This window comes from Salvia splendens, chromosome 11 (genome assembly GCF_004379255.2).
Source record: "Salvia splendens isolate huo1 chromosome 11, SspV2, whole genome shotgun sequence".
Classification (NCBI taxonomy): domain Eukaryota; kingdom Viridiplantae; phylum Streptophyta; class Magnoliopsida; order Lamiales; family Lamiaceae; genus Salvia; species Salvia splendens.
In genome coordinates, this window is record NC_056042.1 from 3,763,264 (window position 1) to 3,783,978 (window position 20,715).

At 33.6% G+C, this 20,715-nt stretch overlaps 2 protein-coding genes across 3 annotated transcripts; both read left to right on the top strand.

The window, feature by feature from the left end:
• The first annotated feature begins 2,191 nt into the window (after positions 1–2,191).
• On the top strand, positions 2,192–8,306 carry LOC121756279 (methyltransferase-like protein 25). 2 transcript variants are annotated; one of them, XM_042151779.1, is made up of 13 exons: positions 2,192–2,400; positions 2,498–2,593; positions 2,835–2,918; positions 3,191–3,265; positions 3,703–3,783; positions 3,935–4,074; positions 4,290–4,550; positions 4,923–5,097; positions 5,473–5,556; positions 5,759–5,906; positions 6,196–6,389; positions 7,430–7,638; positions 7,733–8,306. In XM_042151779.1, exons 1-12 carry the CDS (start codon positions 2,248–2,250, stop codon positions 7,613–7,615), a joined length of 1,677 nt encoding a protein of 558 aa, XP_042007713.1. In that variant the 5' UTR covers positions 2,192–2,247; the 3' UTR covers positions 7,616–7,638; positions 7,733–8,306. The 2 variants fall into 2 exon arrangements, with proteins under 2 accessions (XP_042007713.1, XP_042007714.1); XM_042151780.1 differs by lacking the exon at positions 3,191–3,265.
• Positions 8,307–15,591: 7,285 nt separating this feature from the next.
• Positions 15,592–19,324, top strand: LOC121753957 (NAC domain-containing protein 21/22-like). The gene is made up of 3 exons (XM_042149265.1): positions 15,592–15,835; positions 17,479–17,759; positions 18,665–19,324. The coding sequence occupies exons 1-3, from the start codon at positions 15,664–15,666 to the stop codon at positions 19,073–19,075; spliced, it is 864 nt and encodes a 287-aa protein (XP_042005199.1). The 5' UTR covers positions 15,592–15,663; the 3' UTR covers positions 19,076–19,324.
• The last annotated feature ends 1,391 nt before the right edge of the window (positions 19,325–20,715 follow it).

A 20,715-nucleotide genomic window follows, 5' to 3' on the forward strand; every position in this document is an offset into this window, starting at 1 on the left:
TCCAAAATGATATCGAATTTCATAACATTTGAAATTGTACGAGTTTTAATACACAATTGGTAAAGTAAGAAGGATATAGAAAGAAAAGTGATTGAAATATTGTCCAGCGAGAATGAAGTTATTGATATAAGCACGATCAAACAATTAGAATGAAGTTATTGATAATAAAAATAAACTATTTGAAAACTAATTTGTTTTCCTCTGGTGAAAACTGAAAACTTTCAATTCTGTCTTCTCTTTCGACAACCCTTCACATGAAAACCTTCACACTATTCACATAAATATTTCAGTGGTAGCTGTTGAAATGACAGATTTGGAATATCTCTAAAGCATTATAAATCGAATAGTATTTTTTAGTTGGAAGGATTAAAGCTGAGAAAATATTTTAGTGGTCAGTTATTTTATTATGCACCAAGTTGCAGAAAATGAAATTAAATACTCCATTTGTTGGAATATACTCATCATTAAGACATTAACATTTAACAAAAAAAAAGACATTAACATTTAACATCTAGTTTATTTTTTTTTCCTATTCGTGTCTGCTTTTTTAATTATATTATTCTGTACATATCTTATAGTCGCAGATCTAGATAAATATTCTAATACTATGATATGAGAAAAGTTATTTAGGGTACTGTCGTACCACAAATGGTTTAAACTCGATTGAAGAGAAAATCATAAATATTCATTTGTACAAACAATAAATTACTTCGGTTTAAAGTCGATTGAAAAGAAAATTTTGATTATTTATTTGTACATACGATATTCTTTGCCACCATATTCTTGAGTGACACGAGATTTGAAATGAGATTTTTAGTGGAGTAAAGTAGAAAGTAGTTAAATCCCTCGATCTAATAATAGATGTCACACTTTCCTTTTTAGTTTGTTGCATAAAAAATGTCACATTTCCATTTTTGAAAAAAGGTCTCTCTCACATTATTATAAAAATTATATTTTCTTTCTCCACTTAACACATAAAACAAAACCTCCTAAAATCTCATGCTATCCCATAAGTGTGACATCTTTTGTGGTACGGGTGAAGTATATTTAATTAAGAAAAGATGGGAGAGATCGAGTTAATTCTAAAATTAGAAAATGGACATCTTAATTGAGATTTGAGATTAAAAAAAAAGGAAAGATGGCTTTTTTTTGATGATGAAAGATGACTATTTTGAATGGGATGGGAGTATTTCTTAATTTGAATATAGTTACAAAATTCTGTTCATATGTTGTATTGTGTGAAAATCGAACAACTTGGATGAACTCAAGATATCGAACGTCTTTATTTACTACACAATTAACGGTTAATTAAAGTGGCGTCGCAAGATTGATCGCCCCTAAGATGTGCCACCTTAGTCCCAATATTCTTGATTGATGTTACTTTTGTTCATCATCGCTTGTCATCATTCATTATCAACGATAATCATGCAGACAATGATGTTTACTAATGTCAAATCCCATGAATTTTATTTTCTAACTTTGCTAGTAGTAATATAATCACAAATTTCAACTTAATTTGAATATGCATGGCCACAAATATTCCAGATAATACAACAGCTGGATTGTAGACACGTGGCAGAGTCGGTGGTTGCTAGCTCCGTAGCCGGAGCACCGAGATTTGGATGTACCTTGCTTCCCGGAAACGGCAAAATGTGGTGGCGCGGAGAGCCGCAAATCCCAACCAATTATTGGATATCACTCAAGGATTTTGACAGCTATGTCACATTTTATTGACCCCACAACCCAAATCAAAATCACTTGGACTTCTAGTTTTTCTCTCTCACACACTCACACACTGAAAAATAGTCTAATTATAAGAGATGGAGAATGAAATAATATCTGATGTATAATAATTGATATGTTGTGATGCCCACCACGTGTGATAAAATACCATCGTGCTTGTCCAAGAACCACAAAAATTGGCAAAATCGAATTAGATACTGTTGTGATGTCGGATTCATTATTGCAAAATTTTTATAAAGTTATTTATATTTTAGAGATAATAATCGTATTAAATATCTTAAATAATGTGGTGAAGGCTTCAAACTTGAAAAGCTTAAGCCTCTTTATTTCTATTATGGGCCTACACTTCATTAGGCCCAACAAATTCCCCTGCCCAACTTAGGAAACCAAAGTCCTATTCTGTTGGGCCGAAAATGAGAGAAATATAATAAAAAAATTCAAAAAATACAGCAGTGGTAAATTTTAAGAACTCAGCAAGATTAGCTGCCGCTGTAGGACGACGGCATGGCTGGCGGCGGCGGCGGCGGCGGCGGAGACGGCGATCGCAGATACTCGTGCAGGACGGCAAGCGAAACTCTGGAGTGGATCCATGGCATAATAGACTTCCTCAAACGTTACCGATTTTTCCTAGATGCTCACGTCGTCAACTTCTACAAGGTGAATTTCTTGACTATTAGATTGAATTACAGCAATTGAAAAACTCGTTCGCTTCATGTATGTTTTTTTGTGTGTTAATTTGATGGAATGTAAACAGGATAGACTGTGGGAAGCAGTTGATGGAGAGTGGATGGATTGCCTGCGTAGAGAGCCTGTCGACAAACTGATGCAAATTCCTTCTGGTGTGGTCCAGGTATTCCTTCATTCTATTGATTTTGTGCTTTTATATAGTCTGTTTTGTGGTCGGTGGCTGGTTTTGCGTTATGTAAGTTTACCTTTTTATGCATAAATTCATGAAGCCTGACTAATTGTTCACTAGGAGGGGAAATGGACATAATCGGTAATTAAACCGTGATGCTTTGCACAGTATGGTGTCTCATTTGCGAATGTGGCTGATGTAATTTGTAAATCACTCTAATTTTACATGATGCCAGGATCATTGGCCTGCTTCACTCAAGGAATATGTGCTCACAGTGAGGTCCCTTAGTCTTCCTCGCAACCAGGCTGATATGCAGAAGGTATTTCCAGCTTAGAGTTATTCGTTATAAGCTGTTTCGTGGACTAATACTGATAGTGAATTGTTCCTGCATTGTTGAGGCTGAAACATGTTAGTTTAGTGGTATATGGCATCATGTTTTATTTGCTTCAGCCGCAGTGAGCTGAGAACAGAACATTCTGTGGACGCATCCTGGAATTTTACTGATACAATCGGCTTCTAATACCTAGCAAATTTACCAGAATTCATTATGAGCGCGGATTTTTGGTTGAGTTTCTTCATTTGTCTTCCCAGGCTTTCCCAGGTGTGAGAGTAGCAGAACTGAATAACGTAATTTCGCAAGGAATGAATCGGAAGAAAAAACACGAAGTAGGCTCCATATGTTCGCCTCTTTCCCCTTTGAATATTTTAATTCCCTTGAAAGTAGTATTTCCTTAGTATGTTGTGTATCAAGCAGCATTGACCTCAGAATTTGTTCATCTATCCTGTATTTTATGAGTGGAATCTTAAAGCTACTAATGAAACTTAATTTCCTTTTCATTGATTGATGATGCACTTGCGGCAATCAGGTCACAAGTTATGAAGTTAGTTCCAAATGAATTGGAATAGAAAAGGTCTAAGATAGACGAATTTGCCTGTAAAAATTGCATGTATAAGTTTCTGAATAATTTCGGTAGTATTGAAGTAGATTGTAACCACATGTCCATAAATTAGAAGTTAATGTGATGTCTTTTGGCTTTAATTGACAGTTCAATTGGTGGAACTTGGAGGGGTAACTTACTCGTATTTGATGTTTGCCTGAGTAGATAGAAGCCCTTGCTGCTGTTATTGGTTCAATTGCTAGGAGAGTTGGAGCCGACACTGTTGTCGATGTTGGTTCGGGGCAGGTGTGGTACCTCTCGCTTTGCATTTCATGGTTTTATATACATAAATGCTTACTCCAACCGCATTCTAGCTAATGTATAGTCAGGGATATTGTATGTTTTAACTCGTTCTAGACACTTTTATGTTTAATGGGTTCATGGTTTGGTTTTGCAGGGTTACCTTTCTCAAGTTCTTTCCTTTGAGCATGGTCTTTCTGTAATAGCAATTGATGCCTCTTCCCACCATGGGAGCATCACAGATGCACGGGCTAAAAGAATTGAGAAATACTATGCAGCTAAATTATGCAAATCTAGGTACGGGATTTATTTATTATATTTATATTTGTGGGTCTTTTAAGTTTCATAGACCTGCTCTTTTTTTCACACACGTGCGCAAACTTTATTGGCCAAGCCTGTTTGTTGCATTTACCTGCTGAATAAAGATTTATGTTGAATTATATTTCCTAAATATGTATGCTGACTGGGAGAATTTTATTTTGCCTTAGAGACTGATTGAATTCTTGTACCAGATTACAAAATAAATGTTTCAGCAAACCCAGAACAGTTACATGCCAAGTGCTATCCCCTGCAATGTTGAAAGATGTCAGCAGCTCTTTAGTCCAGGTTGATGATTTGGATAAGCCTTCGATTATCAGGGGACAGGCTGAAAAAAAATCCCTAGAAGAAACTAATGGAAGTAAATCTCCCTCTTCCTTGAAAGGGAATGCCAACTCTTCATTGGTTCTGGCCGGACTTCATGCCTGTGGAGATCTTTCAGTGACAATGCTTAGGTTGGAGTCAGATAATTTCCTATGTTCAGTAGAGTTTTCATGATATATTGACATGGAAAAGTTACCTTATGTTCCTTTTTTTAGATGGTTAAATGAATTTAAATTTAAACGCCGCGCCACGGAGGACTCGAACCTGAGACCTTTGGTCTCAGGCATTAACCTCTCTACCGCTTGGCTAACTCACACACACACCTTATGTTCTTTAGTAATCAAGCATTAAGGTTGTGAGGTAGCAATGATATTGATGGTGTCACTATTTGCAATTTGCTATAGTATTCTATTCATCAATGTTTCTTTTATATGGCCTCATAGCGAAGCTTCTGCATTTAATTTGTTAAGCTCTGTGACTAAAATCTTGTTATTTGTATCTAGGACATTCATGGAATGTGATGAAGTTAAAGCAGTGATAAGCATTGGTTGTTGTTATAACTTATTATCTGAAGATGACACCGCAGAGGCAGATAATCTATATGGTTTTCCAATGAGCAAAGGCACTAAATCTGCAAGTTTCAGGCTAGGAAGAAATGCCCGTGATCTAGCCTGTCAGGTAGCTTTCGTTTTGACATGTCTTTTAATACAATGCTAAATTGAATATTGGCTTGGTATTGCTCGGATTCAAGATTCCAAGGTGCATAAAATTTCATTTGATGCTGCTGATCCAACAACAAAATTGGGAATCTATATTCTACGTAGTAGACTTAATTTTTCAATTTTCTACTTCCAATGAAAGATACCGGTAGTGCATTATTATGTTTTATAGGGTGCTGCTTCAGATAATATTTTGGACCATGTTTGGACGAATGTTTTCATATGCTTTTATTTATTTACCCTTTCTTAAAAAATTAAAAATATACAGTACTAATATTTCCAGTGCCTTTTTGTGAGGGTCAACTATTTTGCTAACCTTGATTAATTTCATTAGAGTCCGGATAGATGGAGAACATTGGGAGAAGCGGCTGGCCTCCACAATTTTGAGCTTCATGCATTTCGTGCTTCCTTTCAGATGGTACAGACCAAAGCATGTTTTGGGGGAATTTTTATCTGCAACCTATATTTAAATTTAGCAGTAGCATTCCTTTGATTAAGTCAGTTGTTAGCTGCGCTGAATATTATGGTGACCATGAGCAATAACTACGTTTAGTGAGTAAAATGCATGAATCAGTTCGTTTTTTAATAAAGTTTCACTGATCATGATGATTCTGTTGAAGGTTCTGTTCCGGTACTATCCTGAAGCCATATTTAGAAACCCTTCCATAGGCCGTCAAGGCAAGGCTATACGCCGCCAACACAACAGAAGGATCATGGTTTTGGATGCAGATTCGATTGATAGTGCTGAATCTTTCTCTCAGAAAAATTGTAGGTCTTTCATTTCTTGAATCCCAGTTTGCTGTTGTTGGCTTATCAGTATATGAAGTTAAAGTTATTTTCTCTCTATGAAATCTTCTAAGTATCATTTGACATTCCATGGTTTGTAGTTGATGGCAATATAAATCGCAAGGACCTAGAAACCCCTCACCCTAGAATTATGGAAAGAGAAACCTGTGATTTTATTGACTTCTGTAGTATAGTTGTAGGCCAGCTAATAGAAAATTCTAGTTTCTATCTTGCATATGGCTATATAATTTATATTATGTTACTTTTGCAGGTTCCACCTGGGCTAGAAATCATTTGATTAATGAACCTTATTCGTATCCAGAATCTTCAAATGAAGAGTCTCATGATGTTGGTAGATACTCCATGTTTGTGAAGTTTTGTAAGTCTGGATTAGATCGGCTTGAGTTAAATGATTCACAGGATATTGAATATTCTAGTGTGTGGAGGGAAACAGAAGAATTTTCTGTAAGTTAGTTTTCCTAAAATATTTGATTTTCTTCCGGATGTTTTATGTTTATTTTTTGGTTGATCCAGATGATGTTCCGTTTTTGCTTGTTTATTCTCGTATCCAAATTTAGAAGGAAAAGATAAATCTTGTGATTATAAATATGGTCCTCCATCATGATTGCCTTTCTTAGCATTCCACATAGTTCAGTTCATTGATGTGAGAAGGGCTTAGGGTTAATTTGAGAAACATGATCAGGATCACATACAGACACAAATTTGGGCAATTGACATTTGGATCCTGAAAATTTTCTAAATGGGTGTTGATAAAAATATGTTAAAGAAACATGAGCTAAATCATCATGTTGCCAATAATATATTTGTAGGAATAGGATGTAGAGGACTCCGTCCTCCTTTGGTACGGATACTTGTTACTTTTGTTTTTCAGATGAAGTGAAGCATGGATTTCGTTTTACATTTTACTTTTTTAACTAACGGGAAGTTATTAGAACAAAAGTTAAATAGAGAATGTACAGTAAAAACAAAGCTTCAGATCCTAGGGAGCATTTTGAGTACCATTGGATTAGCTGCTCTCCTCAGAGGTTAATATTAACATGGCTTGGTTGTTAAACTGAACTTAGTAGGTTTAGCAGTATGATAAAATATTGCCATCTGAAATGTAGTATTGTTAGCCCTGTGTATGCAAGGATGCTACATAGTTGAAAAGAATAGCTTTGAAAGATAAAAAGATTCATTGAGATCCTGGTTTAGGAAGTATGGTACTTCTGTTATTTGTTTGAATATTAATCTGATTTTGAGCCTTATTAATCTTGAACGACAAGCAGTCATTTGCCTTTGAATGTGGCTTGATAGAGTTTTCCATGGTCAAGCATGTTTACATGCAATCTGACCTTTCGTGTATGCCTATAATCTACACATATTTAGGTGATTTAGCCCTCTTATGAAAGGCTACTGGCTTTTAATATATGTATCTGGTAGTGCCCGTTTAGTTTTCTTTAGTATATTCTCTTGTATCAGATGAATAACATTATTAAGTGCAGGGACTTGTTGGGCCGTATTGGACACTACGGGCTGCTCTAGGACCTATTTTAGAAACTCTACTGCTGCTCGATAGGCTACTTTATCTCCAGGAGCAGAGCAATGTGCTCAGTGAGGCAGTTATGGTGCCTTTATTTGATCCTATATTATCTCCAAGGAATGTGGCGTTAATAGCTAGAAAGATCTGAAACCATCTTCAAACTTCAAGAAGGTCCGGAAAGTCATGCATGTTTTCCCATGAATAGATATCGCCTTTTTCACATAGCTTCTCACTTTCGATATTGATGTCTTTATATCCACTGCAGCCGAAGTTGATACTGGCATTGCTGTATATCAGAAGCTGCTTGTCTTGCCTTTCTACACGCAACAAGTGTTGGCTACTAACATATGCCTGGATTTTACCACCCTTTCTAAGATGGTATCATCTCCACGCTTCCCTGTTTTATATATTTGAAAATAATGCAGTTCATTCAAGATGACGCCCGGTTTCTATTATTTTCTGTTGATGTGCTATCTATTTCTCTCGAGTGCTACGAGTGAAAAGAAATGCTCCGTGTAAGTCATATGAATATGCGTGTGTCCACCAAACTTTTTTCGGGGAGGGGATTGAAGAAAGTGATGCTTTGTGTGAAAATGGCAGCCTCTTTTGTTTTCTAGCTTAGCAAGAATCTGATGTTCTGGTCTTTTAAAAGATCTGGGACCGCCGGACCAGTACATACGTGCTCTAATGCACCAAAATTTCAACAAAATTAGTGTTCGGTCTCGAAAACACAGCCTCTTTTTGTTCACTTTGGTGTGTGACATGCGAGTTAATGCATGTTATTTTCATAGTTGTGCTCTTCTGTTTTTCCTTCTCGTTGAAAGTCAGTCTTTTGATTTCTTTTTTGTATCCTCTACTATATGTTTCAATCTTGTAGTATTTTTTTTACATGTAGCTACCTTAATCGAGATTAAAATGCGATAAAGAAAATGGGTGGAAAGTAGTTGCGTTGGCCAACGGTATGATGCCAAGGCTTATCAACCTAGGCAAAGGTTGCTCACAACACAGGCTATTTTTTCTATTGGATCATTCATTTTGCTACCTAACATCCCTAAAAAATTATTTTAACATAATTGATAATACTGAATCTAATAATCAGAAAAATATCTACTCCATTTCTCAAGGACAGTTTGATGTGTACTAAATTCTTATACACTTTGAAACTGAAAATTTTTCTACACTTTTAAAAGCGACACTCGTTATCAACAGTAGTAGAAGCCTTTGAGAATTAGCAATAAGGCCGAATTTAAATTCGGCCTTATTGCTAATGCCGACATCAGTCCCGGTTGTCTACTGATGAATTCCATTTGTGGCATACTATTTTTGGGGGCCTTATTGCTAATGCCAATATGAAGATTAATGAAGAGGGAATGCGTCTGTAATTAGTTTACGTCTTGTCATCGTATTAACTTCACAATAGAAGTCGCAGTCATAGTAAAAGGTGAGTGAATGAAACTATTCAATGTACTTTGATAAGCATTCGGTCAAAAACACTGTGCAAATGGGTATCTATCAAAACGTTTCGTTGTCGCCATGATAGTGCTGTAATTCTTATCGAAACACTTAGCTATATATCCCTTTCTCAGATAACCCAGGTTCTACAATTATTCCTTCCAAATTATTTTTTCTCTAAATTTCGTTAATTTATCACTTTCGACCTTAGAATGTTCAAACTCTTCGTCTATTGAAATTAATCAATAAACTACAAAATCTTTGATACCCCATTCTTTGCGGATGTGTCCATTATCAAATCTATACATTTCCACTTAATTTTCAATTTTTTCTTAAAAACTTGGAATTAAGGGCTTAATTGACTTGGTTATGTTCTAATTAGCTTGTTTAGCAACATTAATTCGTAATCATGCTCATGCCACATCATACCTAGTTACGGCAGCAACATTAATAATGACAGCATCTGCGAATGAATTTAAAATCGGTTTGCATCAACCTTCAAGTTGCAAGCCCAAAGTCTAATGTTATTTTTATAATATGATTTTCGAATCTAATAATTTGAATGAATCCTATTAGCTCATGATTATATACTCTTTAATTTCGAAGCAACGAAGAAAGTGGAAACTTTGATACTATGAAAGATGGGTCTTCAATATAGAGTAGAGAGTCTAGAGACCAAATGGTCGATCATCTGTGGCTCGGCCTTTAAATTTATTTACCCATAAAAAAAATTTAAAATTGTCTGTACTAAGTAAAATTCATCACCAAGAAATTTTATCGTACGCAAAATTCATCGCCAAGAAATTTTATCGACGATTTAAGTGCATGTTACTAAGTTTTGCGATGACTTAACAGTTTCAAAGGAAAAATTCAAAGAAATAAAAAATTGGTTTATTTGAAGTAATTTTTTATTTAAAAAATAATAAAAGAATTTTGAAAGGTAGATTCAATTCTATTGTTTAAATTAAACAATAAGAGAAGTAGAAGTACAAATAATTTATCGCACATAAATAGGAACTTATTCCACAGAAATAGCTAGAGGGCTAGTATGATTAATTTTAGTTCTTTGGTATCATATATCTTATGAACAATTCTCATTGAGCTGGTCAAAGATAAACATTGAGCCCACCAATCTAAGTATGCATAAGATAAAAACTTATACAAACAATCACAAACATACATATATATCTTCTTCTCTTTCTAATTCTTTATCACAATCCTAAGCTTAAAATTCATCCACTTTAGTTCAATCAAAATAAGGACCAGAGCTTGGCACTGACAATCAAACCCAAAAAAATCCCCTACACATACAAAAGCTAAATACTTTTAAAACTCACTTTGCATTGACTAGATGGCATTGACGATAAACGGTAGACAATTAGGCATTAACTATTTGTAATAGTTCATAATTATTTTTAGTATAGCATTTAAGATCCTACTTGATATAGGAAATTGACATAACATAAACTAGGACATAGATAGGGACATATAAAAGGGTTGGACAATTTATCACGAGTTCGAGCCATTGGAGGCGCATCTTGGGGATTAATTTCCCTTGGGGGTGATGGGTTCATTGGCCTGGACCCAGGAGCTGGGGAGGTAGCATGTACCCATGTTTTGGGTTTGGGGGGGGGGGGGGGCTAGACCCATGCTTGGGGGAGGTAGGTGGACTCGTTTGTTCCCACCCAGACAATGATGGGTTCATTGGCTTGGATCCAAGAGCTGGGGGAGGTAGCCTGTACCCATGTTGGGGGGGGGGGGGGGGGGGGGGGGGGCTGGACCCGTGCTTGGGGGAGGTAGGTGGACTCGTTTGTTCCCACCCAGACAACGAAGCGCGGCTCGGTGGTAAGACCCTTCACCTCCGACCGTTAGGCCGGGGGTCCGAGTCACTTAGGGGAGTAGATGGGGAACCATCGTTGATCCTCCTTAAAAAAAAGATAAGATTCTTTTCTCACCCCCTTTTTTTGTGTTTGTGATTTATCATGTTTATGACACCCTTATAGTTTCATCCCAGTTCTTCAATTTCATGTGTTGAAAATATAGTAAGAATTTTTTTTTTAATATAGTAGAAAGAAAAAATGTGGATAAAGAGAAAGATACAAAAGTGAGCAATAGATTAGGCGTAACGTTCTATTTTTAACACTTATGTTTTTTGTGGATGAAGAAAGTATATAGATGTAAACACAACACAGTTCAAAGGAGGGATCGAAACATAAGATTGTGGTGTCATCGAGTTCCCAGATAAACATATATTAGCATGAAATTAAGTTCTTAAGTTAAAATTTTGCAGTGTTTAAAAACCAAATTGGACTGAACGGCTCAATCAGTTTGTTTGCAAATTATAACATTGTCCTATCTAGTTCGAGCATTAAAATCCAATTATGTACTCCATATTTGAATATTCGATTCCAAAAATTAGCCAATTTAATGGACAATAATATAAAAATACTAAGTAAATGTATACTTTATCAATATTCATCCGGCCGGTTGAACCATGAACCAATATTTTCATCGATTCGTTACAGATTCAATTTTTAAAATATTGAAATTGTGACTTTTATTATCCTTTGATTCCCACTTCTAATCAATTAATCAAAAACATATTATAATAATTGAATCAAAGATTATTTTGAACTTGATTAATTAATATCCAACACCATTTTAATTATTCTCCTTAATCTCGAAGACTTGGAACCATTGAATTGTAAGATACTTCTACCAACTCCCTCAATTATTAGATTGGGAATTTAAGTCACCTATAAGGATTAGTGTATGTGTTATTTTGTACTCGTATTTTTTCTAACAAGCTTTATTTTTAAAATAAAACATTGATTTATAAGATGAAGAATTGGCGTAAGCTTAGACTTAAATTAATCTGAGTGTATATAGTACTCCGTATTATACTTGTGTGTTTTGTGCTGATTTCTGTTTTATAGTATGAAAATCGAGGGCGGTTGCGTAAATTAATTTATTATGAGGTTGTTTAATTTTTGTTTTTCCAATTATATAATTTCTACATATACTGCGTATCCTCATTTCTATCACAATTTTAGTTAGATAACATGAACATCAAACCAAGTCATATACACTTTCGTTTTTCCTTCATATGCATTTAGTTTCTTAGAAATATATGGCAACCTCTTTCTGTCGTTTTCAACTTTAATTTCAATAGAAAAAAAAAACAATTACTAGAAAAAATGTAACTATTTTATACTCCCTCCGTCCCATAAATAAGAGTCTAATTTTGTTATTTCGATATGTCTCATAATAAAAGTCACATTTCACTTTCCGGTGGAGTAACTAAATATACATTCTGCTAACTCAATTCATTCACGTTCTATTATAAACCAATATAAAAAAATGAACATCATATTCCACGAACTTTTTCAACCAATTATTATTTACATTTCTATAAACCTATATAGAATAGCAACTTAGTTTAAATGAACTGGCTTAAATTTGAGTGGATCAAAACCAATTGATGTATGTAGATAGAAACAATATAAGTTGAATACTTATAAAACATTAAAAATAAAACCCTATAACAACCCTAAATTTGCTTAGCCGATTACGCATCGGTACATATCAATATGGTACTTGCGCATCCCATACTACTATGCCCTTATCTAAACTATTCAAATTTACATGTATTTTAATAATCGAGTGAACTACGCAAATGGTCCATGAACTATGCGTTTTGCACGCAAATGGTACTCAAACTTTAAAAATATCGTGGGTAGTCCTTGAACTAAGGTGTAATCACATTTTTGATACTTTTTCACTATTCATCATAATTTTGCACAAAAAATGTCCCCCAATGCATGAAGGACATTTATGAACTTTTATTTCTAGGTACTGGATTTGATGTTTTTTTCTCTCTCTCTATTAGTACTCCTATTTTCTTATAGTTTGAGTACCTAAAAAGATATTATTCACTTCACTTTTTCAATCACTTTATTTATGTCTAATCATCTTTCTTTCTCTCTTTTTCTCTAACACTTTTAGAAACTAAAAAATAAAAATAAAAATACTGCTATGAAATACTTAAATATGAAATAAAATTTAAATTATAAATTTAATTATCAAAATAACTTGTATCTAAATTTAATTTTGATTCTGATTCAATTATTTTTTTAAATATTAAATATAAAAAAATAGAATTAACTAAAAATTAAAATTTAGTTTTAATTAAAAAATTGATTTTTAATGTTAAAAAAATAATCAAATCACAATCAAAATTAAATTTTACTATAAATTATTTTAATAATAAATATAATTTTAATTTTTATAATTAATATATTTAAGAATTTCATATTATTTTTTATTTTAATTTTTTAATTTCTAAAAGTTTTGGAGAAAGAGAGAGAAAAAAGATCTGACATAAAATGAAGAAAATAATAGTAGTATCATTTTAGGTACTCAAACTATAAGAAAATATCATATTTAGTACTAGAGAGAGAGAAAGAAAATACTATCAAATATAGTACCTAGATATGGAAGTCCAAAAATGTCCTTCGTGCCTTGGGAGCATTTTGGGGTGTAAAATTGTGATGAATAGTGAAAAAGTACCATAAATGTGCATGATTACACCTTAGTTCAGGGACTACCCACGATATTTTTAAAGTTTAGGTACCATTTGCGTGCAAAACGCATAGTTCATGGATCATTTGCGTAGTTCACTCTTAATCATTTAAACGGTCAATTATATTAAATCTGTAATAATTATTTTAATTTCAATCATCAAAATGATTGTCCAAATGCTCCAACATGTTGATTGATTTTGTTGAATCACTGAACACTACAAAAATTAAACGCTATTAGAAGGATATTTTTGTAATGCTATTAATTAAATAAATACCGTGAAATACGATTTAAAAATAAACGTAAATGATTTACAATCTATGCAAGTAGTGGTTAGGTGGACGCCTCGCGACAAGTTTATTAGCAAAATAAATTAACAAAATTAATTTGACCAATAGTTTTCTTCTATCTACAATTATTTTGTTAATTACCTTTTCACCAATTACCTCCCTAGCTTTGGACATTTGTGGATAGGGATTTGTGCAAATATAAAAAACGACATAATTTGGAAATAATTCAAACCTACTCACTAATTAATGAGTGCAAAACGAAAAAAAAATACAATTAGTTGAATTTTTAAGTCTAAGCGGTTATGATTTCGACAGTGTGTGGGGAGCCTTTGAATTAAGTGCCCAAATTCAAGAAAAATTCAAATAATACATAATGCCAAACGACTCCTCCAAAAATGCTACACGTCACAAATGCTAAATACAAATACAAGTTAATAATATCCATTCGTTTGTTAGTTTCTATCATTTTGTTTTGTTATCTACACTCTAATATTCTGTCAATAGTTATTTGTAGATATTAATAATTTATGATTTAATTAGTGGGAATAGTTTCAACAATGAATTTGCTCTAGAAATGTGAAATTTCAAATAAAGCACATGGCCTATACTTTGAGATCGAAAATCTAACGAGACACGTGTGGAAATTATTTCTCAAATTTTTAGATGTTGTGAAAAATTATAAAATCGTTTATTTTCTGATAAATGTTTCTCATCTACTCCTGTGCGCGGCACCCAATAATGCACGTCTAAATAATACAACTATAGATTAATTAAAAGTACATTTAATACTTAATCCTCTTAATTAATAGTACTACATAAATGCCACAATTAATACCATAATTACTGTGCCTAAATCCTAATGCGCGCACCCAAGTTTAAGTCGTTTATGTCATAACAACATTATTTTTTTCTTGAAGTAAAAGTTTATTTTATTTTTAAGGATGATGAATAATAGTTTTTATTTTATTATATTAATTGTAATGAATTGAATCTATGGTGTATTAATTTGAAGAGGAACGTTTGATCAGTCTAGGTATAAGTAGTTGATAACCAGTGTTTAATTTAATTTTTTAATTTGATCATTAATTATTTTTGTTCTTATTAGATTATTTACGTGTCTCTTACTAATTATCGATGGAATTTATAACTTGAACACAATAACGTGATGGATCACCAAATTTTTTTACTCAAATTATTGACATCACTTGTGAATGTTTCTCCAAAAAAATACTTGCACTTGTGAATGCTAATTTTGGCCCTTGAACTTAGCCTAGTTGTGCTGACTAATTTGGTTGTCGAATTATTCTCCACACAAATTATCAAAAAAATCATTATATTTGATCAATTTCTGATTAATCATAACTTTCAAAAATTTATGATATATCGTAACTTTATCATTGATGTCATGACACATACATAAGTAAAAATCAAAGACCTAGCTTCGACTAGATATATTTTCCGTCCGCCACATCAAACTTATTTCTTCCTGAATCTAATATCACGAACAGTTGAAAAAATTGCGAAGTTATGATATTGAAATGTCTTGTGTATGAAGTTGTACCATCCTTCAAGCTGTCTATAAATCAGTACGAAAAATAGTCACCAGATCTGTCGGTGGATACACCAAAAAAAAATATCTCTTCCATCGTCCACGTAAGACAAGAAGGGTCCACGTCATCAAACGAATGGATTTGGAAGTTCAAAACCCCACCTCACACCAAATTCCTTTCTTGACTTTCCAACTATTTTTTGTGAAAATTAAAGGGAAAAGAAGGAATTGGGTGTATATATATACATCATTTGAAATAAGGTGTGTATATAAAAAGTGAGTTTGCTCTGCTTTGGTCCGTCACCGGAAAAACACAACACAAACATGAGCTGTTTAAGCAGCGTGGAGGCGAAGCTGCCGCCAGGATTTCGGTTTCACCCCAAAGATGAAGAGCTCATCTGCGATTATCTCCTCAACTGGATCACCGGCGGGCCCCACCCTCTTCCTCTCCTGCTTCAAGTTGACCTCAACAGCTGCGAGCCTTGGGATATTCCAGGTCTCTCTCTCTCTCTCTCTTAATTATTTGCAACTGGTTTTTCACCATGTTTGGTTCTTGCTGTAAATATTTTGATGAGCTAGTAATTGTTTTGATGCTTATCTGTGTAGTGTGAATACAGAGAAAAGTTTCTTTTGCATTTATCTTCGTTTTCATCTATTTTTTTTCTCTTTCTTCTTCCTTCTTGGTTTTTTCATATTTCAATGCAATCAATCTCTCAAAAAATAGAAACAAAAATTAGCCTTTAATCCAAGAACCTCTAGGTCTCTGCATGTGTGCGAGGAAGGAAGGAAGGAAGAAATTATTAAATATTATTCTCCCCATCTACTATTAGTTGGTTTATTTTGACTCGGTTCAGATTTTAGGAAATGTAAAAGAAAATCGATGAAAAAAGTTGATAGAATGCTAGTCCTACTTTTATAATTGAGTAAGCAAAATGTGAGGTCTATTATAAAAAAAATAGTATTCTATCTGTCTCATAAAAATATGGACTTTAGTGATGACACAAGTTTTAATACAAATTAGTAAAATTTAAAAGAGATAGAAATAAAATGTTATTAATAAAAGCAAGACATATTTTATAAAAGAAAAAAACTTATCAAAATGGGACATATCAAAATGAAAAAAAAAATGAAAGGAATAAGTAAATGAGAGATATAGTTGTTAATAGACGTAGAGGAAATTATGAAATAATTATTGGTGGTCGAATACATTAGGAAATAATACATGTGGATGGATAATTCCCAAAGTGCGTGTAGTCAAGGTAATTGAGTTTGAAAAATGGAATATATACTTACCAATCATCCCAAAAAAAATCTCAATCAAATACCTTTTTGAAGAAATCGACACTCTTGGTCTTGTCATAAGCTTAAGATGGAGACAGCTATTAATTTCAGATAATTAGTTCAAACTCATATAACCATACGCGTGGACACCTTCAAATCTCAACCTCTTTCTCACTTCAAATTAGACACCTACAATATTTCTCTATTAGCAAGAGTGGTTGGAAAAAATTAAAGCTCCATAATAATTATTCATGTCCCATTTCATAGTTGCGTCACCTTCTTTATCTTATACACTTGGCTATGCAAAATTACATAGTTGAGACATTGACACTTTGCCCATTTATAATAATTCAATTGGCCATATGGGCGCTCATAGCAGCCACACCACGTGTCACCCGCCAACTTGTCACATCACTAGCCGATTGTTTAGTGATTTGGACATATTGCTACGTAATGTGTCCGGTCAATCACAATTGCAGAAAAAGAGAGAAAAAACGGAAAAGGAATACTTGTATAATTGTGATTGGTTGGACACACCATGTGATAATATGTCCGAACCATTTAACTTTTATTCTTAAACGTCCTGCCAAGCTAATTTTTTTTATTCTTATAACATTGTCGAATTTTTGGTATGAATCATTGTGCAAAATCCCTTATCATCACAACAAAACATAGGAAAATTATTAACGAAATTTTGAATTCTAAATAAATTTCTGCTTCCGTCCCTACTAGAAACATAATTCCTCCATCGATTGCGATTGGTCCATAGATGTGGGGAGTGCTACACTATGTAATGTTTGTTTATACTTAAATATGTATACATTATAATTTAAATAAAATTTGTGATTGTCTTATTAGAGTATGCATGTGTGGGAGGCAAGGAGTGGTATTTTTACAGCCAAAGGGACCGCAAATATGCAACCGGGCTTCGGACAAATCGGGCCACAGTCTCGGGCTATTGGAAGGCCACGGGCAAGGACCGGGCCATAGTCCACAAGGGGGTCTTGGTTGGCATGCGAAAGACACTGGTATTCTATCAGGGCCGGGCCCCCAAAGGCCAAAAGACAGAGTGGGTCATGCACGAGTTTCGCCTCGAAGGAGCCCACGGGCCCGGCCCGAAATCGGTCTCCCCCTTTAAGGTAGCATACCTATCTAATATAATTAATTTATTATGTCGTTAATCACGATCTAATCCCTTGACTAATCACAAATCAAGTTGATCATTATTTATATTCGCCATGATCTTCAACTTGTTAATAGTATTATGGAAGTCATTAAGTTACAGGCTGTTTTCATTTAAAAAAGACTTCTCCGAATATCCCAATTATTCTAATCCTAATTTGGTTGCCTTGTGCATAAATAATTCAATGAATCACGACAAGTAATTATTTGGCTTTATACTAATTTAATCCTGCCCATATAATAATCCCTTTTGTCGTTTTCCGCTTTCCGCTCACCAGAAAGTAGGTGTAATACAGTTCTCTTGAAAATGAAATACACAAGCAAATTGCTAGAAAATTACTGGTGATTAACTTCTGGTCAATCCAAAATTTTAACATATTTTTCAATTATCCTATTATAAAAACTTCGGCTATTTATGTATCTTCATTTATTATGTAGGAGTATAATATTTTCTCAATCCTTCGTTAATAGTTCCAATTTCCCATTTTCGTCTGTCTATGAATATGTCTATTATTTACTTTTTACAATTTTTGATAATGAATTGTACACACTATTTATTTCACATATTATTATAAAATTAATGTAGATTTTCACTAACTTTTTTATTCCACCTGACACATAGGATGCTAGACTTGTCAGCTATTTCTGAAAATTATGAAATTGACTAAATTTATTTTTCCACAATTATTTAAAACTCTATTAGTCCACAATCAATAATTACACACTCCATATTTTTTTTATTTTAATCTATCCACAAGCCATGTGAACAGAATCAACACTGAGATTAGCCACATCATTAAGCACTTAATTAGAATATTGTTTGTCTGCTTTTGATTAAAACTAATTAATTATGATGAAATAGGATTGGGTTCTATGCCGAGTGTTCTTCAAGAGCAGATCAGAAACCCCAGCCAGATCAGAGGAAGCCCCCGGGAGCAGCCGCTTCGACGTCGTCGCCATACCATCATCTCCGCCGCTAACGGACCCCTTCTTCCCATTCGACGCCGCGGATCAGTACAATCACGAGCAGGTGCCCTGCTTCTCCATTTTAAACAACAACCAAACAAACCCTAATTTCTCGATCCTCGACCACATGGACCCGCCCCCGGTCCAGGATCCGTCTTCTTGCGACAAGACGATGATCAAAGCTGTGTTGAATCATCTCACCAAAATGGAAAGTGAGAGCGATGATCAGATGAGCATGAAAGGCGGCTCCCTGAGCTTCGAGGCCGACAGTTATCTGTCGGAGGTGGTGTGGAATAGCTACTCGTGATGAAGCAATTCTTGGAAACATTCAAACATGTGATTGTTTTTTGGGAATTTTCATCAAGATTAAGGGAGTTTTGAAGCAAAGAAATTATTAAGATTAATGTTGTTACTGCTTTAGATTAGGTGTAGGTTTGTATCAATGTACATGAAATGTTTGGTATGTGCAATTGGATACTTGTAAGAATTAATATATTTCCTAAGTGATGTTAATTAGAACTGTATATATTTCTATGAATTTTAATAATTTTCTCAATTTCCTCATGAAGAAATTATCTGATTTCCAATTAGGCGTGAAGTTTACGTCGATTTTTTTTGAGCTTTCTTTTACAAGCCAAAGTTAGTCATCAATTCGGCCTGATTCAACAGATTTTAGATTGGGTTTCGAGATAAATTAATTGTGATTGATAATGATAAATAGAGATTATTATATTCGATTTGACAATGTATATAGATAAATAGATAGTTTAATCATAAAAATCACAAATTAATAAAATTCATAAATCCTAGCAGTTTTATAGAATCCCGATAGTTCATAATTGGATCATGATTAATCTTGTATATACAATCCTTTTAAATTAGGCAGTTGCTGGTGAGTTTGCAAGTACAAAAGTGAGTTTACATACTTGCAAGTAGAAGACTAGAGATCAACATGAAATAATTTATTTGGTACTATTAAAATTAGGATTGGGTTAATTGGTTGTCCATTTTATTAAGTAATAGTAGTATATAGATTGACCTTCCAAGTCAATGAAATTACATTGGTTGATTCATCTACTAGGCTTTATGAACCTAATCAAGAAAATATATTGATGTATAATGTATTGTTATTTGGAATTAATACATGGGTTATTAGCAACTAGTATAAAATAGTGGAATAAGTTTGTTCACATTCATAAATTCAGTAGTTGGATGGCTATATATGTGTACATTGTCATTTAATAATAAAATAATATAGTAATCCAAAATCAGGTGATATATATCACAATTAGTTAACTAATTAAAGCACAATTATATTGATAACAAATCATAATAATAATTCACTTAAGAGGTATCGGAATAATATTTGAATTATTCACTAATAACTCTTCTCATCCATAGTTCTAATAAGAGCGTCGACGGAAAAAAGATAAAATCACTAAGTCATAATGAAGACGACATGTGTGTGAAACAAAGCAACTTTACTACTACCAAAAACATTGGAGATAAATCGACCTTTGAAAACAGCAAGTCATGACCCCTTGCAATAATTAATAAAAAATATTTAAAAAATGGAGGTGGGAAATTAAAAAGTTGAATGTCAAAGAAGATGAAATCAGATGGAAGTGGAATTGCGTGGTGAGATTTATACACACTGCCAAACACTAGACAACAAACACATTAAGAGGGCTGCGTTAGTGTTCCTTCTTAAAGATGGTAATCGAGAGATAGAGAAAGATTGGATAGACATTTTGTAAAAATAAAGTGTAGAGAGAAAATATTTCTCATGTATTTGTTGTTGTGTTTGAACTACTCATTACCCTAATATTTATAGGGATTTTGAGACTTTTCAACTACACAATTAATGAGATTTGGAACTCTACTTTATTAGAAACTATATAGCCTTGAATGTACTCTAGGAACTTCCACTATAATAAATAGTGGGCG

What these genes read in the sequence shown, in the direction of transcription:
- LOC121756279 (XM_042151779.1), top strand. Translation starts at nt 2,248, where the DNA reads ATGGCTGGCGGCGGCGGCGGCGGCGGCGGAGACGGCGATCGCAGATAC. An exon ending in ACGTCGTCAACTTCTACAAG is followed by an intron (nt 2,401 to 2,497) that starts GTGAATTTCTTG and finishes GAATGTAAACAG; the next exon opens with GATAGACTGTGGGAAGCAGT. An exon ending in GCTAAATTATGCAAATCTAG is followed by an intron (nt 4,075 to 4,289) that starts GTACGGGATTTA and finishes TTCTTGTACCAG; the next exon opens with ATTACAAAATAAATGTTTCA.
- LOC121753957 (XM_042149265.1), top strand. Translation starts at nt 15,664, where the DNA reads ATGAGCTGTTTAAGCAGCGTGGAGGCGAAGCTGCCGCCAGGATTTCGG. An exon ending in CGAGCCTTGGGATATTCCAG is followed by an intron (nt 15,836 to 17,478) that starts GTCTCTCTCTCT and finishes TTGTCTTATTAG; the next exon opens with AGTATGCATGTGTGGGAGGC. An exon ending in AATCGGTCTCCCCCTTTAAG is followed by an intron (nt 17,760 to 18,664) that starts GTAGCATACCTA and finishes ATGATGAAATAG; the next exon opens with GATTGGGTTCTATGCCGAGT.